The sequence below is a fragment of the Athene noctua genome, chromosome 5 (genome assembly GCF_965140245.1).
Source record: "Athene noctua chromosome 5, bAthNoc1.hap1.1, whole genome shotgun sequence".
In the NCBI taxonomy this organism is placed as follows: Eukaryota; Metazoa; Chordata; class Aves; order Strigiformes; family Strigidae; genus Athene; species Athene noctua.
In genome coordinates, this window is record NC_134041.1 from 64,972,948 (window position 1) to 64,992,634 (window position 19,687).

General features: G+C 43.6%; 2 protein-coding genes across 4 annotated transcripts in view; one reads left to right on the forward strand and one right to left on the reverse strand.

The window, feature by feature from the left end:
• Positions 1-479: 479 nt before the first annotated feature.
• On the reverse strand, positions 480-9,687 carry CLRN3 (clarin 3). The gene is made up of 3 exons (XM_074908495.1): positions 9,459-9,687; positions 3,775-3,954; positions 480-1,483 (listed from the first exon to the last, which is right to left on the reverse strand). The coding sequence occupies exons 1-3, from the start codon at positions 9,685-9,687 to the stop codon at positions 1,209-1,211; spliced, it is 684 nt and encodes a 227-aa protein (XP_074764596.1). The 3' UTR covers positions 480-1,208.
• An 8,392-nt stretch (positions 9,688-18,079) lies between these two features.
• Positions 18,080-19,687, forward strand: part of PTPRE (protein tyrosine phosphatase receptor type E) — a 110,553-nt gene continuing 108,945 nt past the window's right edge. Inside the window, exon 1 of one of the 3 annotated variants that reach the window (XM_074907957.1) lies at positions 18,080-18,200. The gene's annotated coding sequence lies outside the window, so the exon portion shown is untranslated. The remainder of the gene's footprint in view (positions 18,201-19,687) is intronic. The other 2 variants (XM_074907953.1, XM_074907954.1) reach the window with 2 other exon arrangements.

Here is a 19,687-nt window from a genome sequence, read left to right on the forward strand (position 1 = left end):
GCAGGAGAAAATCCCTAAGCAAGGAAGAGACAGTGGTAAGAAATGCAGGGAAGGGATCTGACCCCTGTGCTCAGCACTGGTGAGGCCACGCCTCGATGAATTTTAGGTCCCTCACCCCAAAAAGGCCATGGAGTGACTCGAGCGTGTCCAGAGAAGGGCAACAGAGCTGGGGCAGGGTCTGGAGCACAGGTCTGCTGGGGAGCGGCTGGGGGAACTGGGGGGGTTCAGTCTGGAGAAGAGGAGGCTGAGGGGAGACCTCCTGGCCCTCTGCAACTCCCTGCCAGGAGGGGGCAGAGAGGGGGGGTGAGTCTCTGGAGCCAAGGCCCCAGCGCCAGGCCCCGAGGGAATGGCCTCAAGCTGCCCAGGGCAGGGTCAGGCTGGCTCTGAGGAAGGATTTCTGTGCAGAAGGGGCTGTTGGGCATTGGAATGGGCTGCCCAGGGCAGGGGGGAGTCCCCGGGATCCCTGGGGGGGTTGAAGAGTCGGGCTGAGCCAGCGCTGAGGGATCTGGGGGAGTTGGGAACGGTCAGGGGGAGGGTCATGGTTGGGCTGGAGGAGCTTCGAGGGCTTTTTGAACCAAGATGATTCTGTGAATTTCAGGACAAAATGAAGCATCAATACCCTCATGAGCGTTTCTCATCCCGCCCTGCCTCTTGAGATCCCAAATTACATACGCAACCAAAACCGTGGCTCTGATCCTCCTTTTCAGGCCCGACGGGTTGAAGCAGAAGCACATCCACAGTATGCTGATGTTGGTGCACCCCTGCAGAAAGCCAGGGCAGCCACCGCTTTCCCAGGGTCCAGAAAAATCCAGAAAGCAGAGGTGGGAGCCAGCCCCTCTGTGCTGTGTGGGCAAGAGGTGGTGATACGGAGAGGAGGAGCCTGTCTAGGAGCATGTTTTCACGGCGGTGCCTCCAGGGAAGAGCAGATCCATAAGGTCCTTGAGGTCTGTTCCTATGGGATGGCGCCGGCATTACATACTTCAGGCCACATCTACTCGGAGGTGTTTAAGTGGCACGTTTACCAATGGAAACTTGTAAGTATTACGCTAATGCCTACCATAAAGATAAAATCAAATTACTCTGAAGGCAAAATAGGCTCTTTTGTTAATTGAACTATACACACAGCTTCAATTTGAATGGAAATGATCAGCCATGATTGTCCATATTAAATAGTCATTTTTCTTTACATCCTCTTTTCAGCAGTATCCTTAAAAGAGAATGACATCTTTTGGTGCATTTTCAATGGGCCTTTCCTGTTCTTTCTTCTTAGAATATCTGGCATGGTCATAGAAATATATGATGATGATAGAAGCAATGTTCAGAAAAATGATGAGGAGCATGATCCAATATGAATATCCGTAAGCGTGTTCAGATTCGATATGTGTCTGCAGAAAAGAAAAACATCCTTTGGCCAATTCTGTAGACAGGCCATATTCTTCTATGTTCACAGGAAAAAGTATCATGGCTATAAGTATGAAGATTCCTAGAAAATGTAAGTACAGATGTTAGAGGTGAAACTAGTGTTATTTATGTAGCTACTTGTAGATATTCTAGTTAAATTAGTTAGAATACCTGGACTAAAACAAAGATTAATCTACTACTTCCCGTTAGTAAAATATGAGGTCATTTAAAGGACTTTTATCCCACCTAACAGAATCTGTCAGGTGTTTTGACATTGGCAACTATATCTTCTAAAATTAATGGATTCTTACTGACTTTTCTTAGATAAGGCTATTTAATTATTTTTTTTTTCCCACTGAATTTAGTGCTGATGAATATAATATATTCACCCTTTGGGTGGTTTTCAGAAAGCCTGTTTGATATGAGCCCAAATTTATGAAGTGTGCAGTATCACAACTGGATAAAACCCTGAGCAACCTGATCTGTGTTCAGGGTTGGCACAGCTTTGCTCAAGAGCATAGACTTAAAGACCTAATTTTCTTTCCAAGCTGAATGATTCAATGACGCTGTGATGACTCAAAATGAGGTCTTATTAGATCTGTATCTACTTCCTATACCCTTCTGAATATACATGGAATCTGGATACTTTGACGTTTAGCTAAATAATGTTTTTATATCTCTACTTTCATAGTGCTAATGGAGGTATAATCTCTGATCATTGGTGAAAATATTTCTAGGTACACCATTCTATGCATGTTCCCACTGAAACAGGTTCAGGGTTTTTTTCAGGACGACACTGAACTTTCAGGCCATCTGGTAGGAGAATTAGGATCCTTCAAGATACACTCACACATCAAGTGATGCCTGATTTTTCATAAAAACATACCCATGGCAGAATAGACTTCCAGGTCATAGCACTTATAGGGCTGTAAAAAGTAACCACAATCTTCAGTCAACATGGGGGTTTACTTTCTCACTAATATTTATTTTGGCAAGACCACTGTCCTTTCATTTCAGGTCCAATCTTGCAGATTCAGGCTGCGTAACGGGTGCTGGGCTCAGGAAACTAACAACTTTCTCATGTGATGAGACAATGATCTGCTTCTCCTGAAAGTTAAATAATTGTCTAACCTAGAATTTTGCTCACTCTTCTTACTCTGTTTCAAGGCATCCACAGCTGTTTCATCGTTTATTTTTATACGCTGTGTTAGCCATGGCTGGAGAACAACGGGTGGGCTTCACACCCCCACCAATACTTGCTATGAATACGACTACATTTATCTATACGATTCCCTTTCCACCAAGGTCTGATTTTGGCAAAGGCAGCTCACAGAGTGCAGCCCCAGGACAGGACGATGCTGCTGAGGACACAGCCCAAGGGCGAGCAAGCTCCCGCTCTGCCAGCGGAGTGTCTTCGGACCTGAAGAGCTTTTGAAGGACAAAACGCCAACGCTGAAGTATTCTGTAATCAGATGTCTTTAAAGAGAATTTTCTGAGTGCAAACCTAGTATTAGAGGGACGCATAATCCTCTTGAGGCAAATTGAGTGTGAGAGCTGAAGTCATTACCACAGCGAGATGAAGAGGGTAGGAAGGCTCCTTGGGAGGAGTCGGGCTCAAGTCTATCAGGTGAATGAGGGGTTACACCTCCAGGGACCTGTTTAACACACTTCATGTCTCTTAAGAGCTCAGTGTCTTTTTTTTTTTTTTTTTTTTTTTCCTGCTTAGGGAATGTTAAAACTTACTTTTTATGTGTGAAAGTGTTTTTTAGAGAAGGAAATAAATTTTACCATGACTCAGTCCTCCTAACTGCCACCTCCCTGTGTTAACGCTGTTGTGGATGTGTTTGATTCAACACATTTTTTGGAAATGAAGCTAGAGTCCATCCTGTAGATTCAACCTTAGAGGCCTAATTTGGTATGTATGTAACCCAGCAACAGATATGCTGCAAATACCACAAAATAGTGACGTAATGTCTTAAAGAGGTTACAAATTGCACTTTAGTCACATCCAGTTCATACTCTTCTGTTAGTGTCATTCTCTATTTGTCAGCTTACTCTGTTTTTCTCGATGTGCATCATGCATGAAAGGATGCTACACCTGTTGGGGCTTTTTCATTTCCATTTTTCCTGCTAGTGAATCCAGACTCTTACTGATCGATGGTGTCACTTCAAGTACATGCTCCTATTTTACTCTTACTTAAAAGATAGTTTTCAGGTATCCCAGCAGACATGGTTGAAAATCAAAAGCAAACGAACAGAGTACTTTTTCCAGGTGTTTCCTTTTACAGATACATAGTTCTTAATCTTGGAACTGATGAGAATATTCATCTATATGGTGGGCAGAAAGTGGTCAGCATGGGATGTGTTACTCACCGCATAAGGAATTCCAGGTATAGACTCCTGTAGGTCCCAGAAATGTCTGGTAGGGATTACTGACAGCATTAGTGCAGGTAAATCCAGAACTCAGAAGCGAACTCAGTAAACCAAGAACCAGAATCACAATAATCGCAGTGATTGTGCTTTCTGCCTTGGTGCTCCTCAGGTTATCTGCAACTGAAATACAGTGGCTCAGCATCGATAATCAGCCTTCCCTGCACAGTCTGGTGGGCCCGGATGACCTCATGACTTAGTGACGTGGCTGTAATTAAAAGCTAGTAACCAGAGATTAGGCTGATCTGTAGAGATCAGGGTGTAGAAGGAACAGTAGGTTTGGACACAGCACGTGAACCCAAATCTAAAATGGGGTGAAGGTACATTAGTCTGATATAAGTACATGCCTGATAATCCTGCAGGCACACAAACCTCCCAGCCATCAGGCTGGGTAGTAAATTTCTCTTACTTAATGCTTCTGTAAATATTTTCTCTTGATGTGGCCAGACAGAAATTTTATGCCTAAATCAGATCAAAAAACTAGGTGTTCCTCTGCCCATCATTCCTGAGATGTCTGGTAACTTCTACAGATACACATTTAAAACTTGGCTCCAATTGTAGATTATTCCATTTAAATATAGCAGCAGTTCCACCTCCTATGGAATAAATGTGACAGAGGGAACAGCTTCTAAAGGGCCAGTAAAGCCATTAGCCTGGAGGGGTGAGGTGCATTTGTAGGACAAATGTCACTGAGCATGGTCATTCACGGGCAGATGAGGCAAGGTTGAGCTGGTGTTCACACCCTCACTAGATCTGTCTCCACATCCTGCAAGGAAAAAAAAAAAAAATGGGTGGAGGCAGTGGCGTGGCTGACCATATATACACAGCACGTACAGCCAACCTCTCCAGGACTGTAACCAATTTTTTTTGTTTTTGCCTAAATTCTTCTAGTTATTTGGTACGTTGCTGATAATGAGACACAAATGTGAATGTAATACACCCCAAGTGTAATTGCAGCATAGCTGCGTTGCAATACATTATTTTCCCCTTTTCAATCTAAAGATTGAAAAGGCAACTATAATATGCCTGTGGCTGCCTTACCCTATAACAAATACAAAAACAATGTTTTCAAGCTCTGTTCAAATGGGTGCTGTGACAGACAGCCATCTGTAGGAAACCTTCCATTCTATGGTGCTTTTAATACAAAGCCATTACTGCAAAGTATTCAGTTAGTGCATAAATAGGAGACATCATTTCAGAAAAGATAGTAAAATGCCCATAAAAAGAAAATAAACACTCATAACAAAAAGAAGAACTATTGGAAATAGATGAAAAGGAAAGCTTCTCTCTCATTTTATATAATATTCCTGGTAGAAGTTAATTTCTGTTTGAGGAAATGGCAGGTAAGGATGTGTTACGGAAATCAGTTGTAAATTTAAGCAATTTTCCCTGAAGAATAGGGAAGATGGGCGTTCAGGGGACATCACTCAATTAAACGGAAGAGAGCACACTGCTGGTTGTACCATGTCCTTGCGCTGAAGCAGCCTTACTGCTTGGGCATTTCCTAGATCAAGAAATAAGACTGGAACCAAATCAGACAGGTTTGTGTAATTTCCCTCTGGCAGCCTCACTTAATTTTATCGCTCAGAACATCTCCAGAATTGGCTGCTTACACCTATTGCCCCCCTCCCCCTAACTGATCTTGTTTATCTCTGACAGTGATTCGCAGTTCAGGGGATGTAATTTTGTCAGACTCTGCCTGTTGTAAGCACGTCTGCAACAGCACAAGACAAAAGGTTATAAATAAAATACTGTTTTCATGGTGGCAGATTTTTTTTTTTTTCCTAAATGAAGTGTCTGTGCAAACTGAAGGAACGCACAGTAGCTGATCTACTTGAATGGGATCGATAGTAACCCACAGCTGGATAACTTCCACATCATATAACCTCCATTACATGTACCATAACCTCATTCCAGAACAAAACCAGAGGTTTTTACCTTTGCCAGGTCTCACTTTAATTTTCTGTATCTTTGTTTTTCATCTTTAACTCTTGTACGGTTGGAGAGAATTTCCCAAACTTTTACTGACCAGTGTGAATGACATCCAGCTGCCAGCCTGGAGGTTTTTCTAAGCAGTGCTGATCTGGCAACTTTCACGAGGTCTATGATCCCTTACAACACAAAATGGATGGTTCAGTTAAAGAAAACAAAACCAAAAAATACTAAAGTAGAGTTCAACCTAGCTTTCTACTTTTCAGGATATCCCATCTCGCATCTGGAAACCGATGATAACGTTAACAAAGTTCCAGCAATTTTCAAGCATTTTTCACGTATTTTAAAAAGTTAGAAAGTTCATCGATTCGTCCTGCGACAGGAAATTTCAAAGGCTTCCTCGTGTGCTGTTGGCCTTGCTGGTTGCCAAGAGTCAGATAAATCCTGACTTTATGAGACTCTCTGGGTGTGCCTCTTCCTGCACCTTGCTCACAATTTTTACGTGTTTGACTGGGAAGCAAAGCTGTAAAGAAACACTTTTTACAGACTATTATAGTCATAGGTGGCTCCTTTCTAAGACAAATCATTAAAATGGCTAACGAAGACTCGATGGACTTAAGTTATTTAATAACTTGATCATTCTGCCAGATCGTTCTGCTCATCCCCTGAGCCTCTGAAGTAGCCTTATTGATTTATTGCTCTATTAAGGTCACTCATGGCAGTCAGTGGAAGAGGCTACCCTGACCAGGCAGTTCATGCACTGTACACTTGGAGAAACCATATTCTTTTGTTTCTTTTTCATCTTTACTCTCAGAAATTTCTCTTAATGTTGTGGTTTCTGAAAGAATAAGTTATGGTCTTTGTAAAGGTTGTTGATAATCTGCTTTTGTATGGCCATCAATAAAAGCCAACCTGGGCTATTGCTAACTAATAATCTCTAGGCCCAAGCTCTAGTCTTTGATTTACTCTTTTGTGATTTCCATTCTCCCTTTCTCACACGCAAATATGACAATGTCTATTGAGAAGCACACTCAGGATGCGCAGCAGAGACCCCCAGCCAGGCCATATTTGCTGAGTGACAGATCGCACCGTGATTTAAGAGGATGCTTATAACTCTTCTTACTGGTGTCTGAAGTGTTAGAGTGGAGAAAGCACAGCACTTACTTCATTCCTTTGTAGCACAGGCAATCCATTTACTTAAGGATATCATCAAAGGAAAGACATCTACTCTTAGGAGGACCTGACTATTTGAATTTAAAAATGGTATGTATGCAATTCCGTGATTTTTCTTATTTCAAGAATGTATGGAATCACACTTAATATGTGACAATCATGCCTAGTATGGAGCTTAAGAATTAATTTAAAATCAGTTCATTTCATCTTGGATATATGCCCAGCTGAACTAGTGAGGGATGTGGGCAAATCGCTATTTAGGCTAGTCATAAAGCATGACTTACTTTCAGCAGCTGTTGAGAGCAACTAGAAACTCCTGAAACTCACTCGTTTTGTTCATTCCTAAATGGCTGGTAGGTGAGAATTGAGATAACATTTTGTAAATAAGCATAAAAACCTAAATCTGATCACTACCACCAAAATGCATGTAGCCCGTGCAAAGAACTGAAATCCTTTACTGATGCGAGTGTTCTGTGAGTGCTTGCCGTTAACTGTAATTAAAACCTACCCGATGGTAGTGCCCAGGCCCTGGGACTGGGCTGCGTTAGCTTCTGTGCAAAGGCAAGACATGTCCCCGAATTCCTGCCAGACTGCAGCCTCGCTCTGCAATCAGCTCTCCACGGGTGGACTCCTGGTTTCACACGGAGCCCTGTTAAAACCAGCAAGAGTCTGCGCATGTGGCGCGAGGTTTGGGGCTTGAGCCAACCGGCGTGGGGAGATAGAATCATGTATAAACTATTTTTATAAATGCATATTTACTCTTCTAAAAACTACTCTGATTATTCTGCTATGACTGGTTTGAATGACTTGTGATTTGGTATTTGTTATGTGATGATCTCAATGTATGCTGTGCTAGGAACACCGCTGTGCTCAGATTTTTCACTGCAATATAATTGTAATAATGTGAACTGGCTTTGCTGCTCTAAGAGCTTGGGTGCCTGCTTGTATGGATACAATTTCTGTACTAAGTTAAGATGGGGAAGAGCTCGGAGATGGGAACCATCTGGAGGCTTAAGACTGCTGTACGCTACCTTGGTGGCTTCTCCATGATGGGACATCTTACAACAGCCTACCCAAACCAACAGAATATCTTAAGGTACATCTCATGTTTCAAAATTGTTTGACCTACTCTTCCAAGTTTTCATTAGGTTCCTTTCGACCAGCTTTTTTCACTTTCACACGTGTGTATCATCATTATTGCTCTGAACTCAGTGAGCCAGCAAGATACATAAAATGAGTGCAAATCCTTGATCCTTGCAAGAGCTTTCAGGCTTATCTGCCTTTGGGCTTTGTGGATGCTCTTCACAGCAGTAGTTACTTGTGCATAGAGTTCAGGAAACCTTTGCTGAACCGTGTGAAACCAGTATTGAGTCTGTGGCTTGTACTCGGTATATAATTTCTTGTTTCTGTTTTGTTTTTTTTCATGTTTTGCTTCTCATGCTAGGGTTTTTTTCAGCTTGTCTTAATTTTAGCCAAGATTGCTCTAGGTAAAAGCCCTTCTCCTCTTCCCCTTTTTAATTTTGTTTTATTCCCAGGTATCATCCCTCTGCCCTTATCTCTCAGTCTTTCTGTCCTCCTTAATTATTTTTTAATTCTTTTTCTTCTATAATAATTCTACCACTGAGGATAAATACCAGGAACTGCAGATGCACAAAAACTAAGATCTGTTGCATGACAACATAAGATACAGTTTGAATCTACTGGATGCTTGCTGAAATGTTTTTCTAATAACCTTCTTTCCAAATCTCATTTCAGAGTTTTTTTGGAAAGTCATGATGACGAGAAGTCACCTGAAAACTCTGCATTGGGTGGGAGAAGAAAGGCCTTGTAACAGATTAGAAGCTATTTTGTAATCCATACTTCTCTGTTTAGCATAAAAAAAGAAGACATGAGCAAGCCTAAGTTTTGAAAATACACTAATCAACTGGTTAAGTTTCATAATATCACTTAAAAATTAAATGAGACGCTCTTAAGGAAAGAAATAAAAGGAATATTTTCATTAATACGTAGGTCCAGCACACCTATAAACACCATATCTATCTAAATTACTCTTTTACGTGTTTTGCTCTTTTCCCTTCAGCAGCCTCATAAAACCTTCCTCTATAAAAACGATGCTACATTTGATAGTAGGTGGCAAAATATTTTCAATCAAACAACAAATTTAACTTAACAAAATTAAAAAAAAATCCCCGAAGGTGAATTAGGTATGTAATCCTTTAATAAAATAGTAATTGAATGATGTTGCTTTTCTGTTCCACACTGAAATCTTCCGAAAATGAAAGTTGGTTTTCCACAAAGTTCTTATTTTGTATTTTTAACTTGTTCCTAGGCATAGGCTAAGTTCACAGGTAATTAGAAGAAGTTGCTATCGGCAAGAACGCTGCGGCATTTCTGTGCTTTTTGGGGGGTCTTTATACCACTTAAATCCCCAGACTGGAACACAAGAATGACCCACGGTTCCTACATCCATCACCTGCACGAGCGAGAAGACACCATCTATTTCCAGGCGCAACACCACTCACCTTGGAAAGTCTTTTCTGAAACCTGAAGGCCCGCATCAACGAACTGTTCACAGGTGCCGCTAAAAAGTCCGTAGGTGAGACTCACGGTAACGCTGGAGTTCGTGCCAGAAAAGCGAACCTGACTGCTCATCCAGTGCTGGGTTGCCAGCACGACACAAATCAGCACGAAAGAGCACGCACAGGTCAGAAAAGCAGATGCAAACATGGCTGTTTTTTTTCTGGATGGCATTTTGTCAGTCGGCGATTTCCCACCAATTCAGGGTATTTTTGTCTCTTTAGTCCTGTTTAGCATGCGGCTGTTTCCTCCTTCTCGCTATCCGGGATCTGCTCTCTGTGCTAGCACGAAGTTACCCTGGTAAACTTTAAGCAAACAGCAGTGGTAATAAAAATGCAAAATAATTGAACTTTGGTCTGGACAAAAGGTGTTGCCATAGTTACAACAAAACCAACCTGGCAAAGGCCTGGAGGAATCATCGGCCGATGATTTATGATTGCTTTGCCAAGCCAGAGCTTTTCAGATCACGGCTCTGGAGCCATCTTCTAGAGCCTGACTCCTGCGGGTTCCAGCTCGCCTTACTGCTTTCTGGGACAGTTTTTACTCCTCGATAAAATTTTCTGGCCTGTTCTTTCTTTTTCTCTTGAAAGGCTGATAACCAGGCTGGAAAGAATTTTTGCTAAATCTGTATCTAATCCGTATCTAATGCGTTATATTAAAGAGTAATAAAAAGTTCCTTCTCTGTTCAAATTCCCAGGTTGCTTAACAGCTACTCAACGATCTCCTTTGTGTCCTGTTTTAAACTCTTCATGCTCTTTGTGAAAACACCAAGTTGGTCTTGGCTTTGGCAGAGGTAAGGAGGTTCTATCTACTCTCCATAGATTATTTTCTAAGGAAGAGCTATATTTCGTAATTAAAATCCACATGTTTTCACACAATAATTCTCTCCCTTCTTTTCGACATTTTTTTTTTTTTTTTTGACAGGGAGGGAACAAATAGGGATTCATTTCACTGAAGGAGTGGATATGTAAAGGGAGCGATACTGAAGAAAATCTGTTCTGGACTACAGAACAAGAGAATATATTCTTTTGTTCAGCCCAAATTGACCTAAACAAAGACAAAAGACAGTAACAACATGATATCGCACAGAACATATATTGCTTAATAAAAACACTGAAGACAAAGTTCTGGAATTTGAACTAAACTAGGCACCAGCATCCCCATTTTGTCTGTGTGAAACCTGAAACGTAAATTAATAATCTATCGTCAGGATAAAGTAACAGCGATTACATTAGCTTTTATTTTTATTAATTATAATGTCATTATCCCAGGTTATACTGATCCTATGCTTCTGGATCATCCAGAGGTTTTTTTTAATTAACCTTTAGGAAGCAGTCTCTTTTAACGGTGCTTCTAAATAAACCTGTTGAGCTATCTTCCTGAAGCTTGACTGCTTTATACTGTAAAGACATTGAGAGATTAAAGTTTTATGAATTTGAAACGGCAAATAATTGCTTGGGAGGAGAAAATACCTCTTCTGTAATGCGGTGATATTATACTCTGATTCTTCTAGTGTTATGATTTCTTGAGTCAAAACTTTAAAGCAGTAATCATCTTTGAAATCAATGTAATTAATTTCTTTTTTTTTTTTAAATGTTATATGGTCTTGTGTATTTTTTTTTTTCAAATTATATGGGACTTTAATGATACTTTTGATGTCATTGCTTTAAAGAGTTTATACATTTTATTCATAAAAAATTCATATGCTTCATATATGTACTTAACACACATAGCGTAGAGGAAATCAGTCAGTGTACAATTTAAGCCCTGAAGAGCAAAGGGAAGCTTTTCAGCCCTTGGAAAGGCATAAGAAATAAGACACCTGCCTCTCCTTTTCTGTCCTGTACTTCAGTTAAATTTTAACCACAGCAGTATGGGCTTTTTTAGACTGATCCACCTCCGTGGGTTTATTAATGCACTAGTTCTATTTGCTGCTTAGTTGCATACAAAGAGCATAGTCCAAGGTTTGTTGTTTGTTTTTTTTTAATAAAGTGATGTAAAAATCTGCCTGCCTGCCATCAGCCCTGTGCTGTCAGCTGTGCCACTTGTCCCCTGTGAAATACATTTTTTAAAATACATATTTAAGATTTGCTATTTGTCTTGGTACTAACTTTGAGGGAATAAATTTTCAGCTGTCATTTGACAGACTTGAGAACCAAATTTAAACGAACTGAGCATCCACACCTCTAAAAATGCTAAATAACAGAGACTAAGAGCTGTAGTGGATAGCCTGTAGTCTTTGCTATGCAATCTTATTCAATTCTATTTAGTTTTTGGTGACTCAGCTCAAATTTTTGTGGCTCAAATCATTACAACTCTCCTGTGGCCAGGGGAATTGCTCTGTAAATGAGACCGTAATTTGTCTTTTTCTTCCCTGCCACCTTGAAGTTAATCTATTCTCTGCCAGTGGTATGATTCCTTGTGTCTTTTTTTCCTCACAGCTACCTAAAAAAGCATCATACAACTTGTAATGAAAATTGCAGTTTGACATGACACACCCCATCACTTGAGAGAAAAGAGAAGTGATTGGTTTTCTCCAACTCAAATATTTCCCGATCAGCACCTTACCAACTCTGTACAACAGTCAAACAGAAAAAGCAGAGTAATTTGTTATGAATCAGATGGACAGCAGAGAGATTTGGAATCCTTTGCTATATAAAATTATATATTGCTCTGTATTTTTAAAGGTAGACTCTGTGACTGCTTCTCTTCAGTTTATGTGCAAGTTAGTTCGCTTTAAGCAACCGGACATGTTAAAATATAAAATGAAAGCTTTTAATTGCAAATATTTCATATACATTTATTTTTCTGTGTTACAAGCAGATTCTTACATGTGGGGAAAAAAAAAAATCACACAGCAGTTTGCTTTGCCCAAAGCTCCGGAGAGATGTCATCTCCTGATAGATGCTATCTCCCAACGGATGCCATCTCTTGATGGAGGCCATCTCCCAACAGATGGCATCTCTTGATGGAGGCCATCTCCCAACAGATGGCATCTCTTGATGGAGGCCATCTCCCAACGGATGCCATCTCTTGATGGAGGCCATCTCCCAACGGATGCAATCTCTTGATGGAGGCCATCTCCCAACGGATGCCATCTCTTGATGGAGGCCATCTCCCGACAGATGCCATATCTTGATGGAGGCCATCTCCCAACGGATGGCATCTCTTGATGGAGGCCATCTCCCAACGGATGGCATCTCTTGATGGAGGTCATCTCCCAACGGATGGCATCTCTTGATGGAGGCCATCTCCCAACGGATGCCATCTCTTGATGGAGGCCATCTCCCGACAGATGCCATCTCTTGATGGAGGTCATCTCCCAACAGATGCCATCTCTTGATGGAGGTCATCTCCCAACGGATGCCATCTCTTGATGGAGACCATCTCCCGACAGATGCCATCTCTTGATGGAGGTCATCTCCCAACAGATGCCATCTCTTGATGGAGGTCATCTCCCAACGGATGCCATCTCTTGATGGAGGCCATCTCCCAACAGATGCCATCTCCTGTTTGTGGCAGGCAGGATCCGAGGGCTCACTCCAGGCTGGCTCACAAGTAAGTGCACTCAGCCATGCTCAGCAGCAGCTGGGAAAATTCAAGATGAAGCCACTGCAAATTATTTTCTGTTCTGCTGCAACTGCAATGTTTAGCAACGGTTGCTGGTGGTTTAAAAAAAATCCATATTTAGTTAAAATCTTTCATTTTAAAAAACAACTGACAGGTGACAAGATGATTGAGCAGGCAGTTGCGCTGATATTTGGTTTTCCTTGGACACCACCTTTGGGGTACACCCTTGTGTATCACACAAAGCTTTCACACCCTTTTTATTTCCACTGTCTATGTCTAATTGCAGAGGAGCTCAGCACCTGCGATGGCAGGATCCTTGAGCTTCACTTGACCCAAAAGGAGTCCATGAAGCCCCACGTGAGGCAGATGTATGTGCAGAACTGCAGGATCAGGCTTTGCATTACTAACATTGCCTCTACCTCTTCTAAGATGGATAAATTGTCATTGAAACAAGTTACTATAAATCTACTATAGAATACTAAAAACAAGATTGATTTTTTTTTTTTTTTTCTCCCGTTGCTTTGCAGCCAGCATTCTGAGTGGTGATGGAAGTAAGGATTTGTTTATGCCTTTTGGACAGGGTGAGGAAATCGGATAAAGCATCATGAATTTTATTGTAGCTGGAGATGAAAAATTTGAAGCTCAACTGAACTGCAAAATTATTGCAACAACTGTTTGGGAAAGTGAGAGGGTTGCGATCACAACAATTGTTGTGTCTCCATACCTTGTGAGGTGGATTTGTACTATTCCATCTTCTAATTTCATTCTTCTCTGGCTCTGACCTTTTTTAAAGCACTATTGAAAAAAACCCAAGCGCATTTTAAATGTTGTTTGGATTTCTTCCCAGAAAGTGACTAAACCTTCTCAGCTGAAATCTCCATCACTAGATAGTTACTGATTTCTGGGCTCTGACGCTGGAGCGTATTGGTTGGTATTGGAGTGACAGCTGGAACGTTGCGCTGCCACCAGCCTCTCCGGAGCAGCATCCTTTCACACGAGCAGTCAGCAGGAACAGTGACTGCTGCTTTCCATCCTGAAAGAAAAAAAAGGTGGAGGACTCCAAAGCCACCACACTGGTATCAACACAAACACGATGAGCAAAATCCTATATTCAAACGATTGCTTGCTGCAAAGGCATTCCTCAGTTTTACCATCTGACTAAGCTAGCCGGTGTCTGATCTGGCATAACCTGTGCTGCTCCAGAAGATATGTACAACACATCTGTGTTTTGTACTCAGACACCTGCAGAGGTGATGGCCAAATAAGCCTGGTCTTGGTAGAGGGGGAAAAGCCATGTTCAGCAACTCCTCCTCTTGCCGTGAGCGCTCCTTCCCAAATGGGAAGACCACTTGCCTCGCGTGGCGGCTGCAGGGGCAGCCCTTCACATTCCCTTTTCTCGAAGACTTTTAGAGAAATTAAGCATTAAGTTTCGATAAGAAATTAATTCTTCCATCGGGAAGTTTATCTCCTAAAACTTCTCACACAACACATGCCCTGGCAGGTGAAGGAGAGCCGCACCTTGGGTAGCAGCTCACTGAACTGCATCTCGCCCATCCTGTTTCTCTCCATTTCCAAGTCGTTAAAAGTTTGGGGGGCTGAGCAGAACAGCATAGGCCATTCTGGTAAAATAAGAAACTTTAAAATAAAATATTTAAAGCATAGAGACGTTTTCCTTTTTTCTTTAACCCCAAAGGTGAGTGACTGCAGTAACCAAAACAGCTGAGCTTCACTAAGGCCTCCAAGATGTCCAAGGGTTTCTTTTTTTCCACAAAAGATGACATGGAAAACTTTAAAATACTGTGTTCAGGCATTAACAAGTTGCTGTCATTCATGATTGAATAGTGCAAATTGAGTGGTCAAGTACACTTTATTGAAGAGTGGGGAAAACTGCCTTCTGGCCCTGTAAGAAGCAGAAAATACGGCATTTGCAATAATTTCAGTTTAATAAAATGTGGCTTTGAAGCTTTGTACTGTTTAGAACAAACCCTGGAGGTGGAGATGGAGAGAAGAGCTGGCAGAGAAGGCTTTCATTTCTTGCAATTTCTGTAACAATTATAAAGATATGAAGTCTTGAATACTTAAATATATTCCCAGATACTCATAATTTTAGATTCCAAATGTAGAAATCTTAGACAAATACCTCTCTGAAGTAATTAAATTAGCTACCGCTAGGACATTACATATTCTCATACTTTTGCCCAATTATCTGTACTTTAAAGAGTTTTTCCTGTATTTTTAGGCTGAGATATATTTGCAGTTACAGAAACCACATGTCTGTATCTTATTTGCTGTGCTGCCTCTGATTTTCTAACTTCTTCAGTACATTTACGATTTGTGTCCCAGTATATCGGCAAGGAGGGAGATCGACTGTGCCGCTACCAAGGGCAGAGTGGCCTTTTCTCAGTAAATATGGAAACCTGGTAAATATTTGGAGAGCTTTTGTCTAAGTGAAGGAAAGTGGTAGGATTATACTCAGTATCGTATGCTTTAATTAGACTATAGATGCTTTTCCTTGAAATCCTTTCTCTCAAGGCTGTGACCATGCATTTTTGTCTTTTGGGTTTACAGGCATTGTGAAGAAAGCAGCAAACACAATTTTTTCTTGCTCGGTGCTATCAGGTTCACTATCATGCTGAAATATCAGAAATAAATTTTCGGTGTTCAAATATTGCCTATTTCCTATCATATATTTAATGAGCTTGAAGCAGAGAAGCTACTTTTTGTAACAGAGAGTAGCAAAGTGACTGTAATTGCTCATGGGAAAGTTTCCACCACTTCCACTGGACTAATGTTACATCCACCAGGGCAAAACAAGGGCTGCAGGTGCCGGGTCCTGCCAGAAGCTGTCGGAGGTCCTTCAGCTCCTCCGGCAAATTGGAAGCAAGGGTGAAACGGTTGCCAACGAGCTGACATTTCAGAGAATGTCTTTGATTTGTGATGGAAAGAAAGGAAAAGACAGATGACCAGTGGACTGTGAGGTGAACAAAGAAAAGCCGCCGTTGGAGCTCTGTTGGGCTAAACAGAGGATATCTACCTGTTATGATCTTATTTTTCCTACAGCATTTCAGTCTTCCAGTCTTCTTAAAATTTATTTTCTGATGGAGTGAACTCTGTCAGTGTAGCTAAATTGCTTCAAATCCCATAGCAGCTTCATTTTTCATCCTCTCCCCTTACTTGCCAGCATAAATTCTCTTCAGACCTCATCTGGAGAGCACTGAAAATGGGTTTAAAGATGTTTCATTCTTCAGATCCCCAGCTCCTAGACTTTGTGGAGTACTAATCTAGTTTTCTGGATAAAGAACTGCATCAGAGAACATCCTACTAGGTTGTTTTTCTCTAGCCAACAACTGAAGATAAAATCAGCTTCAGGCTTACTCGCTCCTGTTGGCTCCAGCTCATTAGTGTATCCTGAAACCCATCAGTGGCATAAACCCGAGCTTAGAAGTTTCTTGGATGTGACTGCAAGAAAGCAGAGCTAAGAACACTGATATGGATGAGCAGGGCTAAATTTCTGTCATGCTCTATCAATACTTATATTTAGGACTTGAGTATAGGGTGCTGGAGCAAGAAAGATGGGATGAAGTTTCTCTTACAACTTTATTTCATGATTGTTGAATTTATTTAGATATTCCCCTTATCTACAGAAAATCTCTTTCCCCCAACTAACGACAATGTGCATTTTCTTTGGTTCTTGATTGTATAACTTGGCTTCACATTTCTTTCTCATGACTAATTAATTTTTTACACGGTATAATAGTACTTTTAATTTCTGCACTAATAAAAAATGTAGTAATTTTGTCCAACATGTATAATAATTCCATTTATTTTATTGCTTGGATATAAGCAGTCACTTAAACGAATACACAATTTCTTGCAAATGGTTACTAGTGAGAAAACTGCTGACTTGCAGACATTTGATCTACAAACACGTTCATTAAAATCAAACGCCTTCCTGGTACTGTGCCCATTTACACTGCCATGTCTGCTGAAAAATTTTACCCTTCTACTAAATTGCTGTTTCCTAGTCAACACGATGCCAAAGGGACGTAATTAGGGTCTGATTAGGTTTTCTGCAGGAGACACAAATATTCAGAGACGTTCTAATATTTTGTTTTGATGGGCTTTTCATACAGTCCCTAAGTGTCTGACATCTTTTGGTACACTTAAAATAAATACGGCGCACGTGGATATGGTTTTTTTTTAAAGTATCGTCTCCTTGAACTGCTCCTGGAGAAGAGATTTCTTCCGCAGGGAGACTTGTCCTGTTTTGCGAGAGGCGGTATCCTGGGGACTGGAGACAAAAGGAAGCAAGTTGTGCCTCCAGACTCCCCGATTCTCGCCTTTCCTTCGGTAATTCCCTCCTCCCTGTCCTACTTTTCAGCCTGACGTTTCTATTCTGGGTTTCACCGTCTTGATTCATCGGCCCCGTGCAGCCCAAGCTGCTGCAGAGGTTTCTTGGCGGGGAGGTGGGTGTGAAAGGCCCCAGGCTCGGCCCTTCCGCCCCGGCTCCGACGGGCACGTCAATGGCGGGACGAGCGGCAAGGGGCAGGCTCCCGGGAGGCCGTTTGGTCGCCACAGAGGCCTCGCAGCTCCCTCCAAGCTCCCTCACACCGGTCACCTCACGCGGGCGGCCCAAGGAGAAGTTGTCACCACCCAAGGCCCGTCCCTCGTGCTCCCGCTCAGCCTCGGCGAAGCGCGGGGAGGGACGAGGCGCGTCCGGGCCTGGCCTGGGACATGGCGGCCAAAGCCCTCAGGGAAACTTGGCCCTTCGCTTCCCCTCCGCGGAGACGGGAGGGGGCCGGGGGGCGGGAGGTGACAGCGGTGTTTAAGCGCCGGCCGGCGCGGAGGGGTGCGCAGGATGGGTCTTCTCCTCCTCGCCGGTCCCGCTCCCGCTGATGCGGACGGTGTCCGCCAGGCGGCTCCGCGCCCGGCGCTGAGGGGAGGAGGAGGAGGAGGAGGAGGAGGCGGCGGCGGCGGCGGCGGCGGCGAAGGGAAATTTCCTGCCTGGCTGCCGCCGCCTCTGCCCGCCGCCTCGGGCCGGAGACCGGCTGGGCGTCCCGCGGGCGGGGGCGCCGAGGGGCCGGCGGAGCGGCGGCCGAGGGAGCCGGCGAGGCGAGGTGAGGGGAGCCGGAGGGCGGGAGGCGGAGGGCGGGGAAGCGGGGTGGGGGGAGGAAGGACCCGCCCGGGCAGCGGGCTGGGGGCGGCGGGGCCGCCGCTGCCCGTCAGCAGGTGCTGGCGGCGGGGACCGGCGCTCGGCCGCGGCGCGGCGGGGGGAAGCCCCGTCCCCGGGTGCGCGCCGGGAGGGGACGGGGGTTTGCGGGCGCTTTCCCGGGGCCGGCCCCAGGCGCTGGGGGACACGCGGGTCCCCTCCTCCGCGGGATGCCCGTCCTCGGGAGTGCCGGCAGGAGCGTTGGGCGCCTTCCCGCCGAGCCGGGAGGCCAGCGGGCGCCCTGGCCTTGAGGCCGGGTTTTGGGGCGCTGCGCTGCGTGCCCCGCTGCCGGGCAGCCCCGAGCTGGGCTCCAGGCCGCCCGCCCGGCAGGCATGCCGGCCCGCTCTCCCCCGGCCCCAGCACGGGGCTCGCCGGCCACGTTCCGCTTTAACGGTGTTCTGTCTCCCGCCAGCGCCTCCGGCCCCTTTTCATCCAGCGCCTGCCGGGGTGAGCGGGGCTGTGGGTCCGTGCAGCCTTTAGGGGTACAGGACTGAGGGGGGGTCCTGGCTGCGTCCAAACTCTTTCACTCTCCCTTGAGTAAAATTCGCCTTGTTTAAAACCTTTACGTTTCCCTTGGTGCTGTTTATGGGTTTGCTGCTACCTTGGCCGGCTGGTTCCCGCTGCTGCCAACACGGTGCCTGGGCAAACCCTGAGATTTGGCACCAAACGGTGCCCGGAGGAAGGGGGTCACCCCCTGTGCTCCCCGGTGACCCCTTCCCTGGGGCAGAGCCAGGGGCTCGCTGAGCCCGGGGGCTGCTGACAAGGAAAGCACCTGCTTGTGTGGAGGTAGGTGTAAATCCTGCAGCTGGTGAAAAACTTTGTATTTTCCTTATGCAGGCTCTGAGGGAGAAATCAAATGAGGCTTTCACGGGAAAAATTGAATTATTACTTGCAAAACTAAAGATACTGTATTCCTCGCCCCCCCCATATGGTTTAGTTTAAAATAATAACAAACCTCACAAAGATAATGTAAACATCATTGGATTTATTTTTTTTTTCACTTTAATTGTGGGTTGTCAAAAGGGTTAATGCATATCTGCTGTGCGATTGGACAGTGTGTTTTAATTGGGAAGGGGTGTCTCTTAATTTTTTAAAATCTTTCTGTGAGGTTGCTCTCCTTGTGGCTTATTTCCATAGAGTGAGGTGATTTGCTGTGTGTTCAGCTGCGTAGCTGCTAAAACACTGCCAGTGTCTGATTGGTATGGGGTAGAGGCTGCTGAGTTAAAAAGAAATTACATGCCTTACCGAGCTTTTTTTTGGTTTGTTTTTTTTTTTTTTTTTTTTTCCCCTAAAATGTTATAAGGTCTATGGGAAAACTTGGAAAGTGGAAATAAAGAGGCTGAGAATTGAAAAATACTTATTATGTGCATGGCAATCTTAGCTTGTAAAAACAAA